This window comes from Camarhynchus parvulus, chromosome 3, assembly GCF_901933205.1.
Source record: "Camarhynchus parvulus chromosome 3, STF_HiC, whole genome shotgun sequence".
Taxonomy (NCBI): Eukaryota; Metazoa; Chordata; class Aves; order Passeriformes; family Thraupidae; genus Camarhynchus; species Camarhynchus parvulus.
Window position 1 is genome coordinate 68041692 of NC_044573.1, and position 26447 is coordinate 68068138.

A 26447-nucleotide genomic window follows, 5' to 3' on the forward strand; every position below is an offset into this window, starting at 1 on the left:
GAGGGAAAAATAAAGGGGAGGAGGCCAAGCACAGCAGGTGAAGTGAGGTGTCTGCTGTGCCATGCTCCACTTTTTCCGCTTCCTGAGGGTGTGCTGACGCTCAAGTACAGTTCACTGGCTGTCAGCAGTCGCCTCCTGCTTCCTGAATGATAGAATCAGAGCAATGATGGTTCAAGGCTGTTACTGGACACAATGGGAGGAGGAAGATGCAGGACAATATCGACCAGCTGCTATTACTAAGATTTGTTGGCTCTCTGTACACAGAGGAACCAGATCCAATGAATAAGATGTGCTTTCTCTACAGCTTCTCTTCTTACTACAGTGTGAAGAATGACTGGCCTTCTGATTTAGTTCTAACCTGTTCCTAATTAATTACCATTACAGCTGCATTGCAATCACAACTGTAACTGCAATCGCAATTGTACACAAACTTCCAGTTGAAGAAAGTTGTACTATTCAATGAGAGTTACAATTGCTATCCAGCCTGGGCTCTGCAGTCAAATCAATTGCTTCAATAAGGAGTGTTAAATGCTGAGGAAAACATAAGCATGTACTTTCTAAAACAAAGATATATACCTCTCTATGTGTGCCAGAAAATTCAAGCATGATTGTGGCTATAAAGTTTGCAAATCTCTTGCAGAATGTTGAAAAGTGCAGCAATAACCTTGAAACACTGCTATTTTCAGATAAATAGATGGAATTACTGCACATATTAAGATAAAGTCCATCATAGCAAGGAATGTAATACAAGGAACTATTACAGCAGTGAATATCAGTAATTCTGCCGTAACTGGAAAAAAATCCTCACAAATCCACCCACTTTTCTGATTGTCTACAATGAAAGAGACTGTGAGATCTCATGTTCTGTCTGGGTCTGACAGTAAGTATACATCTTTAATCAATTTCCAATTAAAACCATATCAAACATAGTTAGTTTCCTTCAATTTGATTTATATTTTAAAGATTTTTTTAAAGATAATTGCAAGTGACCTACCCAAAATAAAATCATAATCAAAGCAGTGCTCGAAAACTAAAGAAGGAAAATTACATATACCAACTACAGGACTATTACACAGCCACTGAACTATGTAAAATTTGAAGCAAAAGCAAATGCCTGGATGAAAAGATCCCACTTGGTAAGCAAATCAAGGTCCTTACATTAACCTTTCAGCCTTGTGAAGCAATGAGCACACCCCTCCTGGCTTTAGGGAGCAGATGAGAAATTTTCAGGATGTTGTCCTTGCCCATGAGGAGACCATGGAGAGACAGGAAAGGTGGCCAGGCAGCAAAGTCAGCCCACTGCACCCCAGAAATGCCATGATCCCCAGGGGGCCCAGTGTGTGCTGGCACACAGCCCACACTGGCCAGCCACTGAAAGCTGCAGGACAGACTTCCCACCCAAACTAATCCTGCTTTGATTTTGCTCCTTCTGTGTCTTTTATTGAGGAAAAGAGCCCAAGGCCAGGAGTCTTACCCAGAAGTGCTGTGAGCAGCATCAGCAGGGCGTTGGTGTTCCCTCCGAAGCAGGAGGCCGTGCTTGCCATGTTCTCGCTGTAGTTCCACAGGGTTTTGCAGATCAAACACGAGAGCTGCCAGTCTGCTGGCCCAAAGTCTTGTAAGCAGTCAATCAACCTGTTGGTACCAAACAAAAGCAGTGGTTTGTTCTATGCAATTTACTCCTGAGCTCTTCAAAATCTGGCAGTCTAGGAATGTAAGCAAGCTCCATGGAAGTTTGCAGGAAAATTCTACATTAATGAACTTCAGATGCTACTTTCTTCCTCAGTAACTTCCCCCTTTTTATTAAGCGTAGTTCCCCAAGGATGTGGACATGTCTTTTGTCTACACATCTGTGTGCCTGCCTGCAGCTGTCCATCCTCTGTAACTTTCTAACCTAAATGACCAATTTAACTCACATACTTTGCAAATGTAACCATTTCAAAGACACTAAAATTCCATCAAATTTTATTACAGTATGTGGCTGTCCCAAATCTGTGACTACCACTAAAGCAGAGATTGCAAACCAAGCCAAACTTTATCAGGCACCAATGATTCATCTGGAAAAGGTGGTGGGAATGCAGAAAAAGCATCAGTCAGAATATCCATCTTACTACACACCAGATCATCTCACCAAAAAAACAAATCCAAAGAAATCTGCTACTTCCATGATCAAAGAATTACCTTTCATGTTCAGTGAAGTCTCACAATTTTGCCAATCTCACCCATTCTTGCATTTCCTCAGCCTGGACTCCCAAGGGACTCCTCTCAGAAATGCCTGTTTTACTAAGGTGGTCCTTAGGTGACAGTAATCTTTCACTACTGTTCTCTTCTTCAGCCTTAGGAACCCCTCCTTCCCTCACTTCTCCACCTCACAGAGAGATTTATAAACTGCTGAATAGTAAAGGATAACTACTATATTCAGGTATGGCTGGAAATATCAGTCATTGAAGAGCACCTGAAAAGAGGTTTGCTTTTTTCCTCCTCTCTGAAGGCAGTCATTGTGGAACAACAGGAGTCATCTAATGAAAAGCCAAAAGAATGTGCCCTAATTTCTTTTTAATGTAACTCTCTGAAAAGACTAATTCCCTTTTCTTCTTTGGGCCACTATATATTGGTGCAATAACCTCAGTTCCAAAAAACCATAGAGCTGGTTTGGCACTGTCAGGATGATCTCCTTAACAATCACTTCCAAATTCTCTACATTCATTCCATGCTGTTACTGGTTTTTGTTCCCTCCCTCACAAATTTTCTGATACAGTATAGAAAATTCTGAATTTATAAGGCTCTATAGGCTACAGAATATTCTATATTATAGAAATTTCTCACATTTATTATTCAATTCGCCAGCAACTTCTTTTTATTCTCCTTTTCCAGCTTTATATTGGAAGTTAACTAGAACATGGGAAGGAAGGACGAGAAGACTATGCATTGTTTACAGTGTATAAAAAGTAATTATATGATGTATGAACAGGAAAGCATTTCAGAGTGAGGCATATTGTTTCATAACTGTGGGCTGTACCAGCTGCTTTACAAGCACAGGAACATGATCTTTCATGTCGCTCCAATTAAGCTGGATCCGCTATTATCTGAACATCAAAGCCACAAGTGTTGCATCCACGGTGCTTTTCCAAGGTCTAATATCCCTTACAATGTTACAGCGCCCTTAACTTGGAAATCCCAGAGAGAGGAGACTCGGCAGCTGTTCCCTGCAGAGCATGGTTACACCAGGTAGTTTTCCCTACAGAACCAAGTGGTTACAAAAATCGCAAGGGACCATGTGGTTTATAATTTCCTGAAGTATCTTCACACGCGCCCCAGACACAAGCTGACCCTGCTGTTCACTGCAGCCCACCTAGGACCCAGTTAAGCCAAGCTCAAGCAGCTGCCGCAAAGACAGGCTTCAGTTGCTTTCTTCTATGGTACCCTCTGCTGTGTACATCACAGAGGGTCTTTGGGAGACTTTTCTGTGGGGTTTGGCTCTTATGAAAGGCCGGTTCTCAAAGAACTTTAGATGCTAAGTATCTACTAAGCCGGCATCTTTATTACAAGCGACTGGCCCCACTAAAAATATCCAATTAAAACTTTTTGGCCAAACTACTCAAAATTACCTTTTCACAAGCACAATCAGGAACTTACTTTCCAATTCCTCCTTCTTCCATGAGAAAAGCTCGTTTGTTCTCATCTACTGTGAGATTGAGCAGAACTCCACAGGCAGGAAAACAGACCTCTCGGTCCTTGGAATCGAGCAAAGCAATCACAAACTTGTATACTGGATTGTAAAAGGAAACAATATTACCAGGAAGATGGATTTACTATACAAGTGCCATTACAACACACTTATTTGAAAGCGGTCAAATGCAGGATACCCTATCCAAAAAATCACCTGGTAGCGTATTACTGTGACATTTTCAGAGGAGGCACATGACAGAGCAATATCATGCTGAACACCAGTTCCTTCAAAACAACAAACCAGAAATTCTAGTAATAAAAATACACCAAAGAAATGTGGAAATCCCATCGGAAGAGGCTAAGTTGATCAAACTGAATTGAAGCTTATTTCTTGAAAGTATCACTCCCTCTTTCCATCCCAGAGTCAGCAGAAACTTGCAGAAACTGCAAGGATTTGGCATCTGGCACTCAGAGGGGGAAGTTCTTTCCCTGTGAGCGCAGGGCTGTCCCAGACTGCACCAAGTCCAGCCTGGGGCTCCAGTGGGAGCAGCATCCCAGAGCAGCTGCTGGCACTGACTGTGGAGCGGTGCAGCCAGCCCCAGCTGGGGGAGTGGGAGCTGGGCTGGCCTCTCTGAGAGGAAGCCTCTCTGCAATTCCTGAGCTTGGCACACCAACACCACTCTGGGCTCTCCCAGATGGAAAATTTAGTCCTTTGACTGAGACTGCTCACCAGGAACCAGCTACTAAGGGTCACTTCTCCCTTCATATATGGTGATGTGCCACCCTTGGAATAAAGAGCTGCATATTGTGACATGATCATCTCACTTTCAGCATCAAAAGGCAGAGAAAAAAAAATTACAATGAACTGGTGTCTAAGGTGATGACACACCTTCTGTGGATAGCAAGGAGTTGCCATTTTCCCCAAAGCTCTTCAGATACACAAAGCAAAAGGACTTGAGAAGACTTGTATCCTACTTCACCCCGAGGCAAACAGGAGGATTTTGCTGAGGCAGTCAAATCCCAGCCACATGTTACAAAGTGCTAACAAGCTGTCAAATGTGGGAATTAAAAATCTGAGGTTATGAACATAAATGAGATTTTAATTGGATTTTAATTTTATATCATATCACTACTAACCTGCAGGATCTGAAAAGCTATTTGAGTAAAGGGAAATTTCAAATTTGAAACTCAAGGGAAAACAGAGTTTTTGTAATATTTACCTTTGTGAAAGAACCATAGCATACTTTCCTACTCCAATATTTCCATTTCAATGAAACTAAAATAAAATGGTATTTATAATGACTATTATTGGATTCCAATGTTTGCCTAATTTGCAAAACATCAGGGAAGATTGATTCTACCCTTTAAGTGAGACAGCTTATTAGCAACTTTTTCTTTTTAGAACCATGGACATTCAAAAATAGAACTCCTACAAATGCAAAAGTAACTCACTCTTTTTCTGCATGATGAAGTCACGGATCTCATGATGCTGGGAAAGATTGCCAAAGACTCTGACAGCCTCCACAACTGCATCCATATTGTCACTCATTAACAGCTTTAAAAGCACTGTTGGTTTGCAGAGAAATAAAAATGCTAAATCACAAATACATGGCTCTTTTTTATCAATGAAGATCAGAATGCAAACAGCAACAGCAATAAATGTAAAAAATGGGAGCAGCTGTCTGTCTGTCTGGTGGCAGCAAAGGGGGTGAGCTGATGGTAGAACAAGAACAAAATTGTGTACGGCTTCAAAGATAAAACAAAGAGCTCCAATATGGGACTAAATGCAAAGGAACAAACGAGGAGTTATGGAGACAGTCTAAGCACAGTTGTAATAAGGGGAGCCAGTTTTGCTATGCAGTTTTGAGTGGGCTCATGTGAAAATCCAGGAAGACATAATTAAAAAAATGAATATAATATAATAATGTAATATATAAGAGAATTGATTTAGATCCTGAACAGATGGTCTTATAGTGGGATGAAATTATTTTCTGACATTAGCTCTGTTTTCTCTCAGTGCTGCTATAACAAGCAAACACCATTTTCTCTGAACAGCTACTTAATATTGTCCCAATCTGATGCATTCACTTCCTTGCTGCTTTTCTGCTTAGCAGTTTCACATATGATCAGTGTGTGCTTCAGCAGTAGGAGTGAGACCTTCAGCACTTCCTAGAAGAGCTACTATCATGAAAGATTTCAGTGCATGGCAGAGAATGATGTTACAGAGGTTACATTTATCAGTCTTCTGTGAGTACAAAGCAAAACACTAAAATCAGTCCATCACACAGAAGACTCAAATAACTCAACCCTTAGCCCTTCATATGACAGAAGAAAGAAAAAAATATAGAAGGGAGGTTGGCTTTGTCCTCATTACTCCTGCCTCTAGATGTTGCAATACTGAACACACCTTGAACTTGTCTTAAAAAGACATCTGAAGAGATTTTGTCCACCACTCATATCAAACAGGAAGCATTCTCAAAATGCCTGTAGGAGCAGAAAGCCTGCTGGTCTTGCATCAAAAGGTTTCCTCTTTCCTCAGTTCAGGAAGGTGATGGGACCGGCTCCACGTGCCAACAAACAGGACAGAAGTAATTTGTTTCCAACCAGCAACAAGGGGCAGCTGGCTTACAGGTGATAAAATGAGTCGTGACAGAACAGCAGAGATGCCACCTACAGAGAATATGATGTCTACCAGTCCAGGCCCTGGGCTGACAGCCAGGATATTTTTTCCTATTCCTCATTCTACCTGTTGCGTGAAGTTCAGGTTCTGTCTCTCCCCAATGTCTGGTCTATTGAGAGAGAGAGATGTGCAAGACACAACCTCTCTACCTTTTGTACAACATTAACACAACAGTCCCTGAAGTCAGTGCAGTTGCTACACATAACTGATTGTTGTCCACCATGTCAGAGGGGAGACAATCAATACAATATTGCCCATGGATTTACAAGCCAGAAACAGACAGAAATCTGATTTGACACGTATAGAAAGTAACAAGAAAAAACCCTCTTGCCATACTGTGATTAGAAGGAAAAAGCAACATGATTATTTTGGCTCAGGTATATGGATTTTGAACAAATCTGGCAAAAATTGCTGAACAGAAAACAATACAGCAAATTCCTTTGTGGAGGAAAAGAAGGGGTTTTGTGAACAACCCAACTATTTTCATATAAGTCACAGTGTTTTCAAGAAAAATGAGAAATCATTATTGAAAAAATTTAGCCATATGAACTTTATACTCCTGCAATACAATACCACAAAATGTTATGTGTCTTTCTGTTGTGTCAAAATATTTCTGCTTTCTAAAAGCCGTACCAAAAGTACTCATCTAAAAGTCCTTACTTTCAGCAATGTGTAGCTGCTTCTCTTGAACTGCAGAATTCTCCACTTGGTAGTAGGATAAATTATTGATTGTTGTTGCAGCATTGATGACCAACTCTTCACAGGCATCGACTGACTTGTATTCTAAGAGTAAAAAAACCCCAAAACATATGCATATGTAGATAAACACACACATGTGTCTAATTTTGCAGTGCATTAGATCCCAGAAGCAGAGTGAGTAGTAGTTTATATGGCCACTGCTACAGTCAAACCTTCTGTTGTTCAGTAACATGGCAGAAGCTAACAGGAACACCTGATCCAAAAATGGCAATACAAAACCATTCTTTCCCATTATAAATTTAGAGAAATGATTGTGACTCAGGCAACATAGTTTAAAATTTAGTTAGTTAAGACATTTTACAAATCCTCTTTGCTGTTTTAAGATGGCACTGAGGAGAGCCCACATGCAGAAACAGGGCTGTGTGATAGACATGGAGAAAAAATGGTTAAAAACCCCTTCAACAATATTTGAAAGATTTTTCTCACAGAGTTCCTGACAGAACGTGTAAAAGTCTGAAAGACTTATTTGTCTGAGGTCTCTGGCCTCAGAAGCCAAGAGTGAAGGAAATAAAAGAGAGGTAAGTTCATAGGGAGACAGAACATTTTGTAGTAAACTGACTCATAGAGTGCTCAAAAAGAGGAGAGGGTAGCAGAGAGAAGCTCTGAAGGTCAAAAGCACTTACAAAATCATTAAGACAGTTTCAACCCATGAGACAGAGCCAAGTTGTGAGTCTGACTTGTCTCATACCTCATGACTGGTAAGACAGTGTATAATCAGGTTGATTACTTTAACATAATATTTAATGTTCTCATTACACAGTAAAATACACTGAGCTGTTTAACATGTATCTTGTCACAGTTAAACTCTGTTATGGGCCAAACAGACCAGCCCTAGTCTGTAATTAGATTTACAAGGGGATCAGTAAGTGGTAAAGGAACTGCAGTCCTAATCCTCCATTTGGAGGGAGACACTCTTCCATCTGAAAGAGGTAAAAGGTTGGAAGACTGAAAATGAAGGAATAAAGTAAGAGAAAATTCTTTGAAGAGGCTGAAAGTTATGGATGCAGAGAACAGAAACAATACTTAACCCAAAACAGTCACAAAAAATGCAAACCTTTAAAAAAAAACAAACCACCACCAAACACATCTATATAGCATCTGATAAGAACAAACTTTCCTTATGTATTAACTCTCAGTGAGATGTGTTTAAAAATAAAATTTGTTTTCTTATCTTTAATGATCCTATCTGCAAGTCTGAATTAAAGACTTCTACAACATCTTTCCCCAGATACTGAAAAGTCACTACCAAAGCTTCCACTGTCTCAAGCAGACCTCCTACACAAAACAGTTTATGAATATCAGGCAATTGACTCTGGGGCTTTTTTGCAATGGAAAGTCTTAAACTCTCCTTACAGGCTGAACAAAGCTAACAAACACAACATAAATGTTATTACCTAGCACTGTAACAAGTAGTCCTACAAGGGGATGGGCAGCTGCCAGAGCTGCGCCTACTCTAGGGTGAATGGAGAGGTTGGCCAACACTCTGATCAGTTTTATCAGAACATCTTCTGCTTCTGAAGGATACTTTGGTTGGTTTTTTCCTTTTCTATCATGGTGCCATGTCAGTGCATTCAAATCAAGTTCATAGTAGGTTTGGAATAATGATGTCAAGGTGTTAACACTTTCTTTTTCTTTAAAAAATTGCTCCCGGGACTGGTCATTCCTTGCTGTTAAATTCCCAAGAATGAAGATGATACGGATAACCAAATCCTGTAACAAAATAAATAAACAAACCATGTTACATGGAAAACATCAGAAGGTGGCAGTTGCTTAAAAAGAAGATAATACTTAATTTGCTTCCCAATTCAGATAACAGCACATCCAGAACAACTGAAGGAATGCCAAACACAGCAGCTAGAAATAATTTTTTATGCTACCAATTTTCATAACCTGATTTACAGAAGAAATCAAAAACATCTGACAGAACTAGATACCACTAGTAATTACTAGTAATTACTAGTGCAATATACTAAGTAGAGGTCATCTATTTTTACCAAGCCCACAGTAATCTTAAAACATCTTAAAACCACACTTTATATAACTAGAATAATCATATGGGCCAGAATTTACTAATGTTTCAAGTAAGAAAGTTTCAGCTGTGACAGGAAGAGACCACAACCTTTCCTTTTCTAGGCCTGGTAACCATTTTAGAGCTTAAACTGCTTCCCCTTGATCTGTTACTGTTAAATCCAAATTAGGTTTTATTCGTGTTGTTGTTCATTCTAATTGCTTACAGATAGCTGAATTATTTGTTCCTGATTTCTACCAGAAATATAATTTAAATTCACTGGTCTGTCATTTCTTAGTTCTTCTCTTTCTCCTTTTAAAAACAGGCACCCTACAATCTTGCAATTCTTAATAACTTTTCCAGAATCCCAGAGACTGGGATCCCCTTTCAAACACCAAAAGGTAAATTGCATCAGCTGGTTTGATGACATTTAATATGCTTCACCTTGTTTTTTAGTGACAAAAGACTCCAGGCTAAAGTAGAGATTATTCATTGGTCATACATAACCCTTTCAAAAAAGAAGCAAAAAAAAAAAAAAAGGGCATTTCACCCTTCACTATCCACAGTACCTGCCAGTAATGCTCAGCTTCTTCTGAACACTAAAGAAATTATTCCCTTGTTGTCTTCTCAATTTACTTTAAAAAGTTTTGTTTCTTTTTATGTCCCTTTGTAGTTGCACCTCACATTGTGTTCTGCTGGGGTTTTTTTCTGATTTTATATGCTCTTCCTACCCTTTCATCATTGCTGAATGAGACCTACTTTCTATTTTTGTAAGGTATCTTGAGATCTCATGATTTAAGCAAGTTGCTCTCCAAAAGCACTTTCTAGCCTGACTTTCATTTTGTTCATACTGACATACAACCTTTTAGTGGCAAGACTAGAGGATCCTAACTGAATGGCATTCAATGACATCCCCATCTTTTTCTTACCCATCAGTATGTGACAAGAAAAAAAAATTCTGAAAGTCTAAAGTAACTCAAGTTTAAACTACTTCAAACATTTCCCTCTGTCACTCGCATCAAAATCTACTAATTAAAAAAGTCTGTAGCTTTAGCTTAATGGTGCAGGTAAAGTAGCAGCATTTCTTCAAGTACATGAGAACCAACTACCTTTTGCTACTAACCTGCTGTACTTGCACTAACCTAGAATTTTATTAAACAATTATTATTCTGTTTTTCTTCAAATATCATCATATTTACACATGTCCGAACCCTCCCTGGTATTAGCAACATAAGTTAACCAGGCTCAGTCTAACTTGTTAAAGTATACAAGCTAATACTGAAGGAAAAAAAGATGTTTAGGCAGCAACTCCTCCTTTGATACCTGTCTTCATCAGTAAGTTTCAGGTCCTAAGCCTCTGCCACAAGACACTGGCAATAACATCCTCTCAGGAAGATGAGTGCTATGCCTGAACATGAGAAGCAGCAGTCTCCTATGTGAGGAAATGGTTTTCACATTCATGTATTTAATAATATCACTCTGTAAGACCCACTTCCACTTTTTTTTTTTTAAACCAGGCATCACATTTTTGTTAGGCTCTAAATGTCATCACGACAATTTTTTATGAATATTCTTAATGACTAACCACTAAGAGCTTTCACCTTTGCTGGCACAACACCCAACTCACAAAGGCTGTAAAAATTTGAAACAAACAACTGATGAATCAGAAGAGAGAACTGAAAAAAGCAGGCAATCTAGTTTGACTCGTTTATATTGACTTTCTAATTTTGGTCAAAATGGTATCAGCCCAGCAACAGCTCTACCCAATCAGGAAAGAGACAAACAGGTACCACACAGCAATCAACTGATATTTCGAGAAGTGTGATCTCAGCTGTGCTTTCCACCTACAGCCCAGCAAAACAAACTTATAAAATACTTCTTTTTTAGCTAAGCACATCCGGCTTTAATAGAATAGTACCAAAGTTGCATTATCTTCCAGTGAAAATTTAACTAGCAAGGACAAAGAGGAAAGGAGTACAACTTCTCCTGAGTAGTACAATGCTCAAGGATTTGTATTATTTTTGGCTGTATTTCTTTAAATGCTCATGGGTAAGGACTGCAAGAGTAAGAAGCACCATCTTAGAATGGCTGTGTAAAAAGATACATGCAAAGCTACATGATATTTTGAAACTGCTTGCAAGACTAAACCTGTGCAAGACCCATGGGCCTTTCTGTAGCAAAAAATCAATATAATAAATGAGATTACTGTTCATTTCCACATGTTTGGAGTATTAACTACATATGGAATTTCAGACATTCTTTCACACTTACAGAAAAATTACATTTATCAGATCAATTTATATCATATGGAAGTTTAAACATGCATTGCACTAAAGACAAACTAGATTAAAGATAGGAATTACACTCAGTTATTTCATCTTTTTATAGTGAGGCATTCATGTGAGACATGATGAACACAGAATGTACTAAAACCTGAGTAGAAGGCTACATACGAGACCACACAGCTTCACCTACACAAATAAATTTGAACAAACAAATCAAGAAAACTTCAGAAGATCTTTTTATTTGCTTCCTATCTGTGAAGAAACTGTGATATTTTGGGTTTTGAGGTGGTAATGGCACCACATACTCCATCAACATTTAACTCTTATTCTTCTGGCAACTGACACATAAACACTTGCTCACGAATATGAAAGGTTTTTTTGCTTATCTACTTCTAAAACTCTCTTCCTTGCCCTGCCCTAGCAGCAAAGGTACCCCATGGACCTGCTGAGTCACAAAACCTGACAAGAGTTTATCTTGGCAATTAAAGTACACCTGCCTTCAGTGTAAGCATGATGAGCACAGATACAGACTGTACAGGCATCTTATCAGGAAGGAAGGAAAGCAAATTAGGTCAGTAGTTTCTAACTAAAACAAGATCAACAAGGAAGGACAGTCTAATCTAGAACCTGTGAATGCTGGCCAAGTACCTGCTGTTACTTTATCTGGGCCTTCAGAATGAGGGGGATAGTACAAAACAAAAGGTCAGATGCCAGCAGCTGAGTTCCTATTGAATCATCAGCTGCAAATGAAATCTGCTTTCCATGTTACCCAAATTTCAGTGGAGTTAGTCAAAATTCTACCACCTGTCCTGCTTCTCATTCAAATCTAATTTACACTTCACTTCCAAATTTGTATTTCTGCTTTATTATGCACCTTGGAAAGAAAACTTGGGAGTTAAATAGTCTACTTATAGGCAAAATTACTGTACCTATACTAACCCAGAGCTAATCTCTTCCAAATACAGTAAATATTAATCTTGAAGTGTCATTCTAGCTGGAAAAATTTCTGTTCAACCACAGAAACAACAGCTGTCACAATATGAAACTCAATTTAAAGAATAAAAAAAAGGGGTAGAGGGCACTGGTGTAGAACACACTGGAAGTATCAAAACCAAATAGAGAACCTCCTGACTAACTAATGTGAAATAAGGAGCAGAGAGAAGTTCTGCCACAGGGACAGCAGGGAGCACCTTGTCAGTAAAGAGACCCTCCTTCCCCCCCAAATATTAATGCGTTTCAGGAGAAGGAGAGACCATTAGTAAAATGCAGTTATACTGTATTCACACCACAGGACCCTACCCAATAATTCCCACATCCCAAAATCTGATCTGTTCAGCTAAAGTTATCAGAAAAGGGCTCATCTGCACTTAGTGAATTTCAGCAATCAAGAACTTGTGCTTAGGTTTGTTTGTGGAGACCTGGGAAAGGAAAAGAAGAAAAGCAAGCACACTGTCACCAGAACAATATTTGAAGAAAAGCTGTGTAGGCTCTCTAAAAAACCAGTATTTCAGAAATTCACTTAACTGAAAAAAAAAAGTTGAAAACCATATCCTCCATGGCATTGCTCCAATGACTGCTGATCTCTCTTGTTAAAATCTTTATTCTTATTACTACTTTAAATTTGAACAACATTAGCCCCTATTTCTTATCAGCTCTTTTTTTTCTAGATTAAAGACTGGTCTTCTAACAGAAATGTTTTCCTTGTGCAGATTCTATTAATAGGCAGCTTGCTAATGGTCTGACCTTTGTCATGGATAAATTAATTTCCTTGAGGCATTTTAACTCTAGTAATTCTTTTAGCTATTTTTATAGATGTTCCCAAGCTCCCAGCATCATTTAGAGACATTAAATCAAAAACTACAATAGCATATTTTCATAAATGTGTCTCACCAAGCAGTAATGTCTTATTATTATTATTATTTTATTGTTTACTTATCTAGTAATTACTCACTTGTATCTTTTGATACACCAGAGGAGCAGGTTTCTATACGATGCATGCCAACTGGTTCATTACAAACTCTGAACACGGCATTTCTGATAATTTCACACTTAGTGTACAGATCAAATATTCTGCACTTTTCTTAACATTTTTGCTTTTTCTTTCAGCCAAAAAACAAACAAACAAACAAACAAACAAACAAAAAAAAAAACCCAAAAACTAAAGCTTTAGGAAGCCGCACATACACTTTTCAGCACACTGTCAGAAATCATACTGTAGGGAAAGAGTGACCTTCTGTAGTTATTCACCTTTATCAGCAGGGAAATTCCTTCAGAGTTGTCAGAATATCTATCCTAGAATTGCAACTTCCTTCTTGGAAATAGAAGCAAATACAGAGAGAATGATTGATCAGTTATGAATATGCAAGTACACATAAAATACTGGAGAAGAATCTTGTATTTTTTTCTCTTTAATGATCAATTATATTAGTGATCAGTTTCCTTTCCTCTCCCACATTGCTGCCTCAGTATTTGGGATCAAGGAAGCATTTGTATGGCTGTTCAACAAAGTAGACATGAAAGCAATGCAGATGATAACCAGGAAAGGACTGGGGTTCCTTTTTTCAGTTTAGGGTTATTGGAAGCTGGGTCAGCTCTCTGACATGATGTATGGTGCTGTCACACAAACAGCTGTCCTCAGCCCAAATGAGGGATGGCACAGAGAATAAAAGTGAGTAACCAAACCACAAAGAACACTTGGGACAGCACTGAATAACCATTTATTTAGAAGCAAGCAGTAGACACAGGAACACACCACTGCCCCCAGTACAACATTAATACAAAACCCCTTTGGATCTCAGAAGAGTGTGATGGCACTGAGCAGAGCACCAATAACTCTCAAAGTATTTAAAAGGCAAATGTGTACCTGACTAAACACAGGTGCAGCACTACACTGTATAAGGAAGAGCCTGAGGTTGCTTTTGGGCACTACATGACTTATGCTCTGTGACTGACTGAAACAGACAGATGGTGGGTTCCTGGAGCTCATCACAGAGTTATCCATAAAGCAGCCAAAACACCAGCCAGGAAGAGCAGGCATCACCACATGCAGATAAGCCTTTGCTTAATCAATAAAGCCAGAAACACAGTGGGAAAATTCCCTGCAGTTAGAGGCCTCACCTGTGACAACCTTCCCCACAGCAGCACTCCCAAGAGTAAAAAGGACATTCAACAGCCTTGAAACAAGATTTTTTTCTTTGGGGAAGATAAGAGCAAGCCTCACAAGCAAAAGCCTGCTTGCTCACAGAAGACAATAAGCTGATTTGGGAGTTGCTACCTGGTAGATGCATTTGGGAAGGAAGCCAGGCACCCAGGCATTTATCAGTGAACCCGATAAATGTGGACAAGTCCTTACAGAGGATGACAAGGCAACATCTCTTCATTTAATAAATTGTTTCTGACAAACTGATTGCTAAATCAACCAGGTAAAGCAGTGTGCAAATTATAATGGAAAAAAAGTGCAGTTCTTCTAGCTGATGCAAGAGATGCACAAATAATAACAAATCTTTTCAAATATATCAGGACTGGGAAGTTTGCCAGAATCTGAAAAACTAATTGATGATCAGGATAAAATAGGAGCACTGAGAGAAGAAAATGTAATTGCAGAGAAGCTAAATGAGTTCTTTGCATTGATTCATGCCCACTCTAGAAGCAACTGGGAGATCTCAATGCGACAGCATTCTCCAGGGAAGGCTCATCAGAACCATCTGTCCAAAACTGCAAAGCAATCACAAACAACTTTAAGGAACAAACTGACAAAACAAAGAGTAACCAATCACCAGGAATGGATAATTATCCAACAGTTCTAAAAGAACTAATTAATTAAATAGCTTAATTACTAACAGCAGTATGCAACCTCCTATAACTGTAACAAATATGCAAAGATTCCAAGTGAGAATAAAGTCTGGTGTCTGGACCAGATAAATTAGAAGAGACCACAAAAGAACAAAAAAATGAGTGGACACAATCAGCTTTAAGACTTCTAATTTCTTACTTATGCATTTACTGAGTTCTTTGAAGGGATTAACAAATATGCATAAAAAAGACCCATCTGATATTCATGTGACTTTCTAGGAGACTTTTAACAAAGTCATTCACCAAAATCCTAGTGAAACTAAGGAGTCATGCTGAAAGGTAGAATGTCCTGGCATAGATAAATGATTAGAGGATGTAAAACAGAGTAAATTAGCAGTTTCTGCAATGGTGGAAGATGACCAGTGGAATTCCCAAGGTTTTGTGCTGGGATTTGTTGTATTCAATCTGTCCATAAACAGAAAATGGGCAGCGGCAGTGATATGGAAGAATGTACTGATTTCACCATGATATTCAAAGTACCTAAGATGAAGGTTGACTGAAAAGCTGAAAAAGAATTGTAGTCAGTTGGTAATAAAATTTAAATGCATTAATTTACACATTAAAGGATCTATGGAAAAGAACAAAGCAAACATATCTTCCTGTATAAAATTACAGCCTTTAAACCAACCATATCCACCTATAGAGCAATCTTGGATTTAATGACAGAGTTTAATGACCACAGATCAAGAAAGCAAATAAAGTATTGGGAATTATTGGGAAATAAATTTATGCAGGCACATATATCTATGATATAGCCACATCTTAACTGCTGTGTTCTGGTTTCCTCCTTTCAAAAAAGGAGACCGGAATCAGGATTGGAAAATGTTATGAGAAAAGCAACATGGATACACCATGGCATGGAACAGCCTCTTTATCAGAAAGGGCTATGTAAGCAAGGACTCCTCAGCATAGAAAAGAGTTAACCTGAAGAGAGTAGGATAAACACCTAGAAAATCAAGGGAGGTGTGAAATGAACAGTGGGTTTCGCCACATTTGCAATACAAGAACCACAAGGCATCAAATAAAGACTGTAAAGGCAAAATTCAAAATAGGCAAAAGGAACTGTTTGCTATGCAACTCTTTCCCAATGGATCTTTAACACATTAAAAGTTTATATGGGGTAGAAGAGAGACTGTAGAATTTCATAGAAAAGAAGTCAGCTGAGGTTCATTTCATACACAGCTGGCTGAGGGTGTTTCCAAACTGGAAAGAGTTGGAGGTTTGGTAAGTACACACGGGAAGTATCGTACAAGCCTGCTCTATTTTTACTGTTCTCCAGACATCTGAATCTCACCATTGCTGAGTATCAAGAGCAGACTGGATGAACTGCTCATGTGATTCAATGTAATTATCATTTTGCTGAATAGGCAATTACTGCATCCAGTGATGTCAGATTCTTAAATAAATGCTTCCCAATTTCAAAATTAGGAACACTAAAGTGTAAGGGGACCCTTCTATACAACAGGCATAAGACTGCTCCTATACAAATTTTAGTATCACACCCTGTGTTTGTGCTCTTAGGATTGAAAACAGACTCCTAGCTGATAAAACATTACACAGAAGCTGGCAGGGCCCCAAAATGCAACCTAAGCTCAGGTAGTGCCTGACTTATTGACAGAAGCTACTGTCCTATTTAGTCAATGTCTCTGTTCCAAAAGCATGGCCTGCTTGTGACTTGTGACATTTACCACAGCCTGAAAAAGTCACTCTTGATGCAGTTTATCTGGAAAGCTTAGAGATGATAATGATGTGGGGAAGTGGAACAGAACCCCGCTAGATTTCTTGAGATGGGCAAAAGTCTACAATGCTGACTAGAAACATAATCATTCAAAGTTTATCCTGCAAGACAGAGGAATTACACAAACACTGCACAAACACTTCTGACAGTTTTGACAGCATGTGGCAACCATTAAGGATTTTTTTTTGTTACTCCACACAAGTTAAGGTCCAAAGCCAACCATGAATGCATGCTTCAGATGTATGTATGTATGTAAAAGCTGACTTCCCCAGTCCTGCCCTGAAGATTCAGCTTTTCCAGTCTTCTGTATTCCCTACCTAAGACTATGACACATGGTATTATCAAGTCTTGCCAACTCAATTTCCCCAAAAGTCTGCCTCATAGAGTTCAATCATTACTCTTCCATTCTTTCTGACTCCTTCACCCAAGGGAGAAAATGAGCTGAGAAAAAAAGGGAAAAGAGTTATAACTGCAGTGTGGAGCAAAGAACAGAGACTATTTGGGTTGCAACTGAGGAATTCAGTGTGTGGTATGGGTGCAAGTCATTAAGCCTATTTCCAGTGCTCCCATTTTTACTTTCGCAGTACTTAATAATTACCTTTAAAGTCACAGTTATGACAGCCCTTGAGAAAGTCTGAATGCTGGTTTTCCTCTATTTCTTCCCTTGTGTTTCTAGCTGCTATGACTGCCAGTAAAAAGCCTGATCCCACAAAATCTGCAACCTGAAAACTCAGAAAAACTCACACACGTGCACACACACACACTTCCTTTCTTCACATATCAGTTTTTAGTCGTGACGATTTTTAATGCTTTAATAATGATGATTTTTCCTTCTCTTTAATTTTTCCCACAGCAGACAATTTTACTCACACTGCTGTTACTGCATTTATTTTCAACACATACCAACTCATACTGTAACTCATTAGCTGTCAGCATTTAAAAAAAAAGATTAGCAGTGCCAACGCCACCTCAGGAAAAACATTTGCACTCCACACAGCTCAAGTGTTTATTACATACTACAGAAAAAGTGGTGCATTACATTATCTATGTTCTTTTTGTTTCTGCAGGGCTTCACTAAGCTGACAACTGACAATTGCATGCTTGTTTCAAAACTGCAGTAAGACAATTATTCTGAAGACATTGCATATATAATCAACACAATGTAATAGCTAAGGTTTTTTCTAATACATCAGCTACTTCTTTTCTCATTTGTATTTTGATAAAACAACTGACAATTTAACACAAAAAATGCAATGCTAACTTTGTGAAGAAACCACTTAATAGCCAAATAAGAAGCTAAATTCTGAATACTATAATACTACAATAATAACAATTTGAGGTAGATATGAACCTACAATTCATTATGACACAGCGCTATTATCTCAGGAACCGAGAAAAGCTACCCTTAAAATGACAGATTAAGTTTAGGAGAAAGGCGTTACTCAATTAAAGATCCTTAATCTCAGTTCCACAATTTGTTGAGTTTTTAATACAATGGTCACAAGGAAGAACAACTATAAATCTAGGAAAATATAATGCCTTTGACATTTTTCATGTTATTTACATAGCATTTACATAGTATTTTACTAAATTGTCTCTGAAGACTAAGCTATGCAAGAGAGTAGAACCTAGAAATACTCAGATATGCTACAGCAGATATTTAGAAGAAGAAAACAACTCAATCTTTGTTCCTCTTCCATGTGCATTATCATAGAAAACAGGGATGCTTGTAAACAGGAAAGGAACAAATTATTTTTGTATTTGGCAAGACAAAGAATATTGTTCAGTACAGCCAATCCAGCTACCTTCATTAACTCCCTTCAATGATAGCAAACCCAAAAGACCTCCTTCCAACAAATCCCCAAGAATTACTAACCCTGGGATAAACTGAGTAGGATAACTAAATGATCTCCAACTAGTTTAGATGCTGGACCAGCCAAGAAAGTTCCTTACTTTTAAGACGGATCTTAATGTAATTTAATATTCTCTGTTTTGAAACCTTGTTCCACATTTGACTATCTATGCTTCAGATAAAAATTATTTTCTTCTTAAAACTTACCTGGCAATAGGGCTGAGTAATTTACCCTACATAGGGCACTCCACTCTTACCAATGCATCAATCTGTAAGACTGGGATCCTGCACCGAGCTCTGAGTTTTATCTTCAGTAAATGTAAGAAAGATCACTGTGATACAGCAGGACAATAGAGCAACACCCCTGGAGTTCTAATAAAGTTGGCAGCAACTATACTCAGAATTTTACTTCATGATACAAGGCATTTTGACAAAGTCTAAACATTTATTTCTACATGAACATCCCGAATGCAGTACTCCAGGCATGTGGTTTTCTCTGGTATAGGAGAAATACATTTTGATAATTATGCAGTTCGAGAGTATGGGAAGATGACTAAGGGTAAGAAGATAAGGGTATGGAAGTCACAGGGAAAAACAGTTGTACTCCCTGGATGAAACATGGTAAGCATATCTGACCTCCCACACACTATGCAATCTAAGGGGGATCCAAGAGAGGGTGGAGCAGAATGGAGACACCATGGCCAGGCACTGTGTTGAAACCCTTGCAGAGGAGGGAACTCAGTGGTACTTTCTAGTTGATAAGCCCCACCGAAAACCAAGGGAGATAAAGGAAAATGTCCGGCTCTTGAATCAGCAACTGCTGTGAAATCATTCTGCTTGGACTAACACATGTCCCCATCCCAAGGTTATCTCAGGTACTATCCTGAGATATCCACCCCCTAGTACAACCACCTCTCACGGACTAAGAGGTATGACCAAAGCCACTCAAGTTCCACCTAAAGAAATAGTATAAAAATGAGTTAAGAATGGGGAGAAATGGGGGAAGACTCCATTGTAACTTCTGGGATTTGTCAACAAGCTGAATCTGTCTTCTCCCTCATAGGGATGCCTACTGTGTAAGAAATGTGATCTCTACATGCTGAATTATTGTCTCAGATCAGCTTTTATGGGGGATTAGAGCTTGTTAGTACATTGCTTTAAATTAGTATATTGATTTGAATGTGTTTTTTGTAGTCTGATACTATCACTGGCAAGTCTGAAACCTTAACCATTTACAATTCTATTAATAAAGTGTCAGTCTGCAAACTGTTAATGTGAGTCCTCCAAGGGCACTGCCCTCTGCCCACAGTGGGTAAAGGAGGAGGAGGCTCCTCTGTTAGGTGTGTGACCCCAAATAAGTCAGTGGAACAGATCCACTGGGGCTGCTAAGTGAAGGGTCCCATAATGGGACACTGACAGATTGGTTGGGCACAAGGGTCACGGCTTTCCTGGGGTTCTGATAGACTAATTAAACACAAAAGGGTTGAGTAAATCTCCCCTGTTTACATGACAGCAAGGAACATATTTTCCTCTGCTTTCACATTGATTAGCTCTAGAAAAGTCACACTTCTTTTGCAGCTGAGGAGGACAGGAGGAAGCCCAACAACTTCCAGCAATTAAATATTCAAATAGCTTTTTGCTTTAAAAAATACTTCTTAAAACTAGTAAAAAAAATAGGTACTCAAAGGACTGTTTCTACACATGGATAGACAAGTTAATCAAATGTCTGCTGCATTGCTTTGACTTTCTAATCTAAATTATTTCATTACAATTATTTACTATTTAGAAATGCTGTCAACCATTTAAAATTTTTATTTGGTAAATGCATAAAAGTAGGACACTGAAAACAAGCTTATACACAATAATACACAGACACATCAGAGGATTAATATATAAAACCAAGAGATGAAAAACTGACCTGCTGCTTCTGGTATTTGTTTAGCAGGGCTAAAAATACAATGTAACATCTGGAGCAGTCTGCTAAAGCTGCACAGAAGTCATTGTAGGTAGAAAGTTTGCTATAAAGAAAAAAATAAATTAATTAATGAAAGGACATTTTTCCACAAAACATTTTTTAGAAAGTCACTTTTGATTCTCAGAGCTGTATTTTCCAACAAATGAAGTGAATGCCAATACTCTGATTTCTAGCAGAGGCATGTGCAGTTATATAAGAGCACAACAGAAGTCCAGCTATCCTTGGCACAGTGAATTACAGGAAGAAGCAAACATAAGGAGCTTCCCAACCTGCTTGCCATATGGGCACAGTATGCTAACACCAGCACTTCTCAGTGCTAAAGGGGAGAACTGGAATTTCAATATGATGTGGGAGCTCAGACAAGAGGAAATGAGGGGTCCCTTCCTAGCACACATCTAGTAGAGCCCAGCAACAGCACTACGAGACACATATCTCTCACCAGCAAATACAGAGACTGAGCCTCCTTGCAGGCAGGATTTATCTCTGCACATTTCCCAACAGCTGCTCCAGTCCTACACGCTCACCTTGCCCATTGCCAGAACAGGGAACTGGACATGCTTTGGTCACACCATAAAAATGCAATAACAGAACAAGCCAGGGTAACATCTTACTTCTTATGTAGTCAAAACCACAAAAGATCTGTGTTGATGTTCAATTACAACTTATTACAGGAAGATTTAGTCTTATTGAATGAATAATCTGAACAGATTGAACACATTCTCTATGAAGAAGCTGCCTAAAGTTGATTGAGAGATTAATCATTCTGTATTACTAGAAGACAAAACAAAATTCAAATCTGAGCTCTTTACTGCATAGTATATCTTTTTTTTTTGTGACTGCAATTTCCAGAAAGTTAATTAAATTGATTTCTATGGCTAATTTGTATTCTTGGATCATGTAGTTCTAATCTTGAGGAAAAAAACTGAAGCAGCAGGAAACTTTAGGTAAGGTAAGTTATTTTTTCTCCATACTGAATTCTATACCAAGTAAATGTCCTTATCAGAATTACAGTGTAAGTATCAATTACACTTAATTACAAACTCATTATCCCACTTTTCATGGTATTTTCCAAGTAAAATAAATGCTCCCTCCTCAGAAGAAGTAAATATGCTCAAAGTGCTATAATCATTGCAAGAGCTCATTTTTAGGAACAAAACTAGAGACATATGTGAACAAGGTAGCATGGAATTGGGGAAGCATTCACATGCTTTACAGATAGCACAAAGAGCAAAGGAGCAGATTTGCCTGGTTTCAGCTGTGGGGAGGAAGGAGTGCCAGCCCTTTATGTAGCCACTGTTCAAAGCACAACTCAGCCTCATCCAGAGAGGAGAAGGTGATGCATAATTTGGAGCACCTGAACAGCAGGAGAAGCCCATAACAAAATCTCATTGAACACAGAGCCACAGGCAACATGACTCAGTCCAGTAACAAAGCAGCAATGGCAAATACTTCATCCAGCACATCATTCATAAATTGCATTTATAATCCCATTATTCCTGAAATTACCAACAGCTGATTTCACAACTTCTTCCAAATCCTTACATTGTTTGCAAGTCCATCGAGCACTGAATATTGCAAGCTGATGCTTGGTAACTGTAAGACTTCTGACTGAGAAACCATTCAGACTACAAAATGATCTTTGTGCTGACTAACTCACACTGATCTCCCTCTAAAAAGCCCAACTTGGGAAGCAGCCGTTGGCTGCTCATAAAACTGAGATTCTTTCAGCACTTCCATCTGCACACTCAAGCCCTGATCCCAGGGATTAATCTCCTCAAACACTCTGTAATAGCTCAGAACAATGAACACTGATCACATTTTCCCTCTTGTGTATTTTATTTCACAATACACAGTTCCTTGTGTAATTTCTCTCATTAATTTTTTTCAGACGTGGCCTAAACTAGGATTAATAAATACCTAATAATTTATGCAGCTTTAAAATACAAGAAACGGTACTTTAAAAAACTCAATCACGATCAGTGGGATCAACGAATGACACAATACAACAAAATATTTTTCATGGGGATGAAGAATCCGAGTCTGCATGGCTACAATTACACAATTCGGTAAGCATTAATAGACACACAATTAACATACAATATCATTAAAAGAGCTTTTAAAAAATGAGTTCAATGTAAATCTTCCAATCTCAGCGCTTGCTCCTGCCTCCTTCGAGGGCGGGGGACGTGCCAGCACACAGAGCTGCGTTCGCACGTACCTGAGGACGCTGACAATCCAGACGCACACGTCCTTGTCGCCGCTGCGCTGCTCCAGCGCCACGCAGAGCTCGGGGATGGCAGCGCTGGGGCTGAGCTGGCGGCGCGCCAGGGCGCAGGTGGCCAGGATCCGCAGAGTGGCCGTCAGCTGCACACGGGGGGTGGGACACTCATTAACCACCGCTGTCACAGCACAGCTCACATCTCACTCACAGCACCTAAAGCAGCCTGCGTGCCTGTTAACATTCTGCAGCTAGGCATAAACCAATAAATAACAACAGGGAGCGTGCAGGCAGCAAGATGGTGTGTTTGGGATAACTGAAAATGTAACATTGACACTTGTCTTTGCCTGCATGTAACCTCCATCTATGAGGGACATGATCTTGCATGCTTTAAAATCTTGCATGTATACAGCCATGTACCAAGTGGAATTAGGTGAAATGCTGTGGATGTTTAAAGTATTTTTTTTTGTGTAATTCTTCAATAAATATTTATATTTAAATCTTGAAAATATAATATTATACTTTGATGATAACTGCAAACGGCAAACTAAAATGAATTGCTTTTAAAACACAATCAGATTTATTCCAATTAAAAAATTAAAAGTTAAGCATGATAAAAGAAATCCACTGTATGAACAAAATAAAAATGAAAAGCTTAAGTGCTGAGGTCTATTTGAAGAAACCAAAATATTTTCAGATGATACTGTTCTCTTTCAAGGAACTTAAAGCATAATCTAACTGTGGTAGATGAACAAATGCATCACCTATTGCATATTTTGAAATATTCTGGTTCTCTTCCAAGGCAAGAGTATTCAAATGACAAGGTCAGACAGGCAATGACATTTAAGTTAATTTTGATCTAATCCAGAACTTACTACAAAATGAATATGAAGTCATCCAATCTTATGTGGATATGGGAATTCTTCAAAGTTTTCTTATTCAGAGTGAAGTTATTAACTTCAATTTGGTTTTGAATGGAGTTTGATAAGGCACAAAAACTATCTGTTCAAATTGTTTCTTATCACAAAAAACTCTGGAAATTAAGCAATTTATCACTAAATTGGATTGCTTATCCAATGATATGTAATTGCTAATTTTAAAGAAAAACTCTTGACAAAGAGCGGGTTAAGATGTTGTGTTTCAGGTTCTGTACATAGGACTCTATGCATATTCTCTCCATTCTCCAGCAGCTTCCAAATTTGCTGTCCTACTTCAACAAATTTGGCAGCAGACTACAAATCTCCAGCAACCCCATGATGCTCTGTAATGGAGCAACAGGAGGCACAACATGTCAAAATGGAGAAGCAAGGCATAGAGGGAAAAAATATGTGGTCATGTAGCATGTGAATGGATTTAACTTCTGCACTAAAAATGCAATTTATACTCTATTCATAATACAGAGAATCTGAACCTACAGAAGCCATTTGCTTCATATCACTCATATTTTAAGAAGACACCTGGGACTTTTTATTATTTTAACTGAACAACTGCAAAAAAGATTTCTAGATGCATATTCCTTCTCAAGTCATGATGCTTCAAAAATCAACACAATACTGGAGATAGATTTTAATAAATATATTCTGATCAAATACTTTGCTTTTCAAAAGTTGTGGTAGAAAAATTATTGTCACATGGAATAGAGACAGGGGACTCCATTCAGCGCTTACAAGATGTTCACAGTCAGCCTAGGATGATATATTTTGAATTCTAGCTAAGCTTCAATTGACACAATAAAGGAAATTAAGGATAAGCCACATATTAAAAGTGTTGTCCAAACCCAGACAAGAGCTTTCACTGCAGCAAAGAGACTTACATATTGGATAATGGGGAAAAAATCAATAGATGATGGCACAGAGGTCTCCAAAAAGAGAGTAAGATTTTTCAATGCTTGATACAGTTAGATGGTTCAAAATCCTCAAGCAGTACATTCTATCAAGAGCAACCTTCAGACAAAGACAGATTGGAAAGGAAAAGCAATGCAAAATAACATACACACTTAAATGTGCAAGAAAACAGCATTCAGCAGTTCACAGAAGTATATATCCATAAAACACGGTTAATGTGCAACTGAAACATGAAGAGTTTGAAAAATAATAGAAGCTAGCCAGACAGCAGCTGAATTCTAGAGATATTGTGATTGCTTCAAGCAGACCCTATGTTTCAGGGAGAAATGCATAACAATTATCTTTAGCAACCCCCACCAGTCCTAATCCTTATGTTGCCATGTGAAAGATCAAATTCACCCAAACAGAAAATTTAACTGCTGACAAATGCTATTTTTAAAGGAGAAGACATTTAAGTGCTTTTCAATTAAGGAACAGGGAATACTTATTAAGTCTTGACGGTGACTCTTTAAAAATCTTGGTTTTTGAGTAAGCATTACTGTATTTTGTATAAATATTAACAGACTGTTAGGTTAAGCAACATAAAATTAATCAAAGTTGACCCTGATTTCATGCCCTCTATTAAGGTAAAAAAAATAATACTAGCATTTTTATTCTGGTATTGTATGACTTCTGCAAAAAAAGCATTGTGGAAGAATGAAGAAACCAGATAGGGACTTTATTCCCACAAAAAGGATCTGGCAAGATTATGTATAACACTGCCATCTGGTGATTGTGCAATTATACAGTTAAAGAATGAAGAGCTGGTCCCAACTAAATGGGATACTTCAGTTACCAAGGTTAAGAGATAGCAGAGCTTCTTCAGAGACCACTGTGACTATTTAAAGTGTTTTTCTCCTCCAATATAGTTTGCTTTCTATAACTGAAGGCATTCTTTCTGTACATCACTGGCTATTTGATCTGTTGCTACAAGATGCAGTATGTTCTGAAAACTTTATTCTGAAGACATGGATCACAGAAGAAACTTTCTTCAACCATTCCTAAAACAGAACTACTCGTTCATCTGTCTATGATGACTGATCAATTAACTCACATGAAGGAAGTAGTGCACATGGATTTGTTGAAGGAACCAATATGAGAAAGTCACACAGGAATTCCATAGAAGTAGGAATCACTACTTTTCTCCTAAGAGGAAGAAAACCGAAGTATCTGTACTATTATAGAAGAGAACACAAACAAGTGAAAGAGCAGTCTCAATAAGAGACAGCTGTCAGTACTGACTTGTCCACAAAACACTCAAGAGCTTCTTAGAAACAGACAGTCTATTCAAATGGTACAAAGCAGTTTTGCTACACTTCCATTTGTACTGAAAAAAGCAGAGATATGAGGGATTTTTTAAAGAAAGCATAAAATACAATATTTTCCTTTTGCACATTTGCAAACTAAGCCCTTGATTTAAAAAACCCTGAATTTATCCCAGGCAAATAATAGAAGAAAAACATTCCTGCAAAGTTGTGAGGAGTGTCAGGCAGATAGTCAAAATCCTGGAAATAAACTGATTTATTAGTTT

General features: G+C 38.3%; 1 protein-coding gene across 1 annotated transcript in view; it reads right to left on the reverse strand.

The window, feature by feature from the left end:
- Positions 1–26447, reverse strand: part of ARMC2 (armadillo repeat containing 2) — a 68645-nt gene that overhangs the window by 10355 nt on the left and 31843 nt on the right. Inside the window, exons 11-17 of the mRNA XM_030946617.1 lie at positions 23034–23179; positions 20759–20858; positions 8500–8815; positions 7007–7129; positions 5119–5232; positions 3634–3766; positions 1475–1632 (exon numbers count right to left, since the gene is read on the reverse strand). Coding sequence (XP_030802477.1) covers positions 1475–1632; positions 3634–3766; positions 5119–5232; positions 7007–7129; positions 8500–8815; positions 20759–20858; positions 23034–23179 — 1090 coding nt within the window. The remainder of the gene's footprint in view (positions 1–1474; positions 1633–3633; positions 3767–5118; positions 5233–7006; positions 7130–8499; positions 8816–20758; positions 20859–23033; positions 23180–26447) is intronic.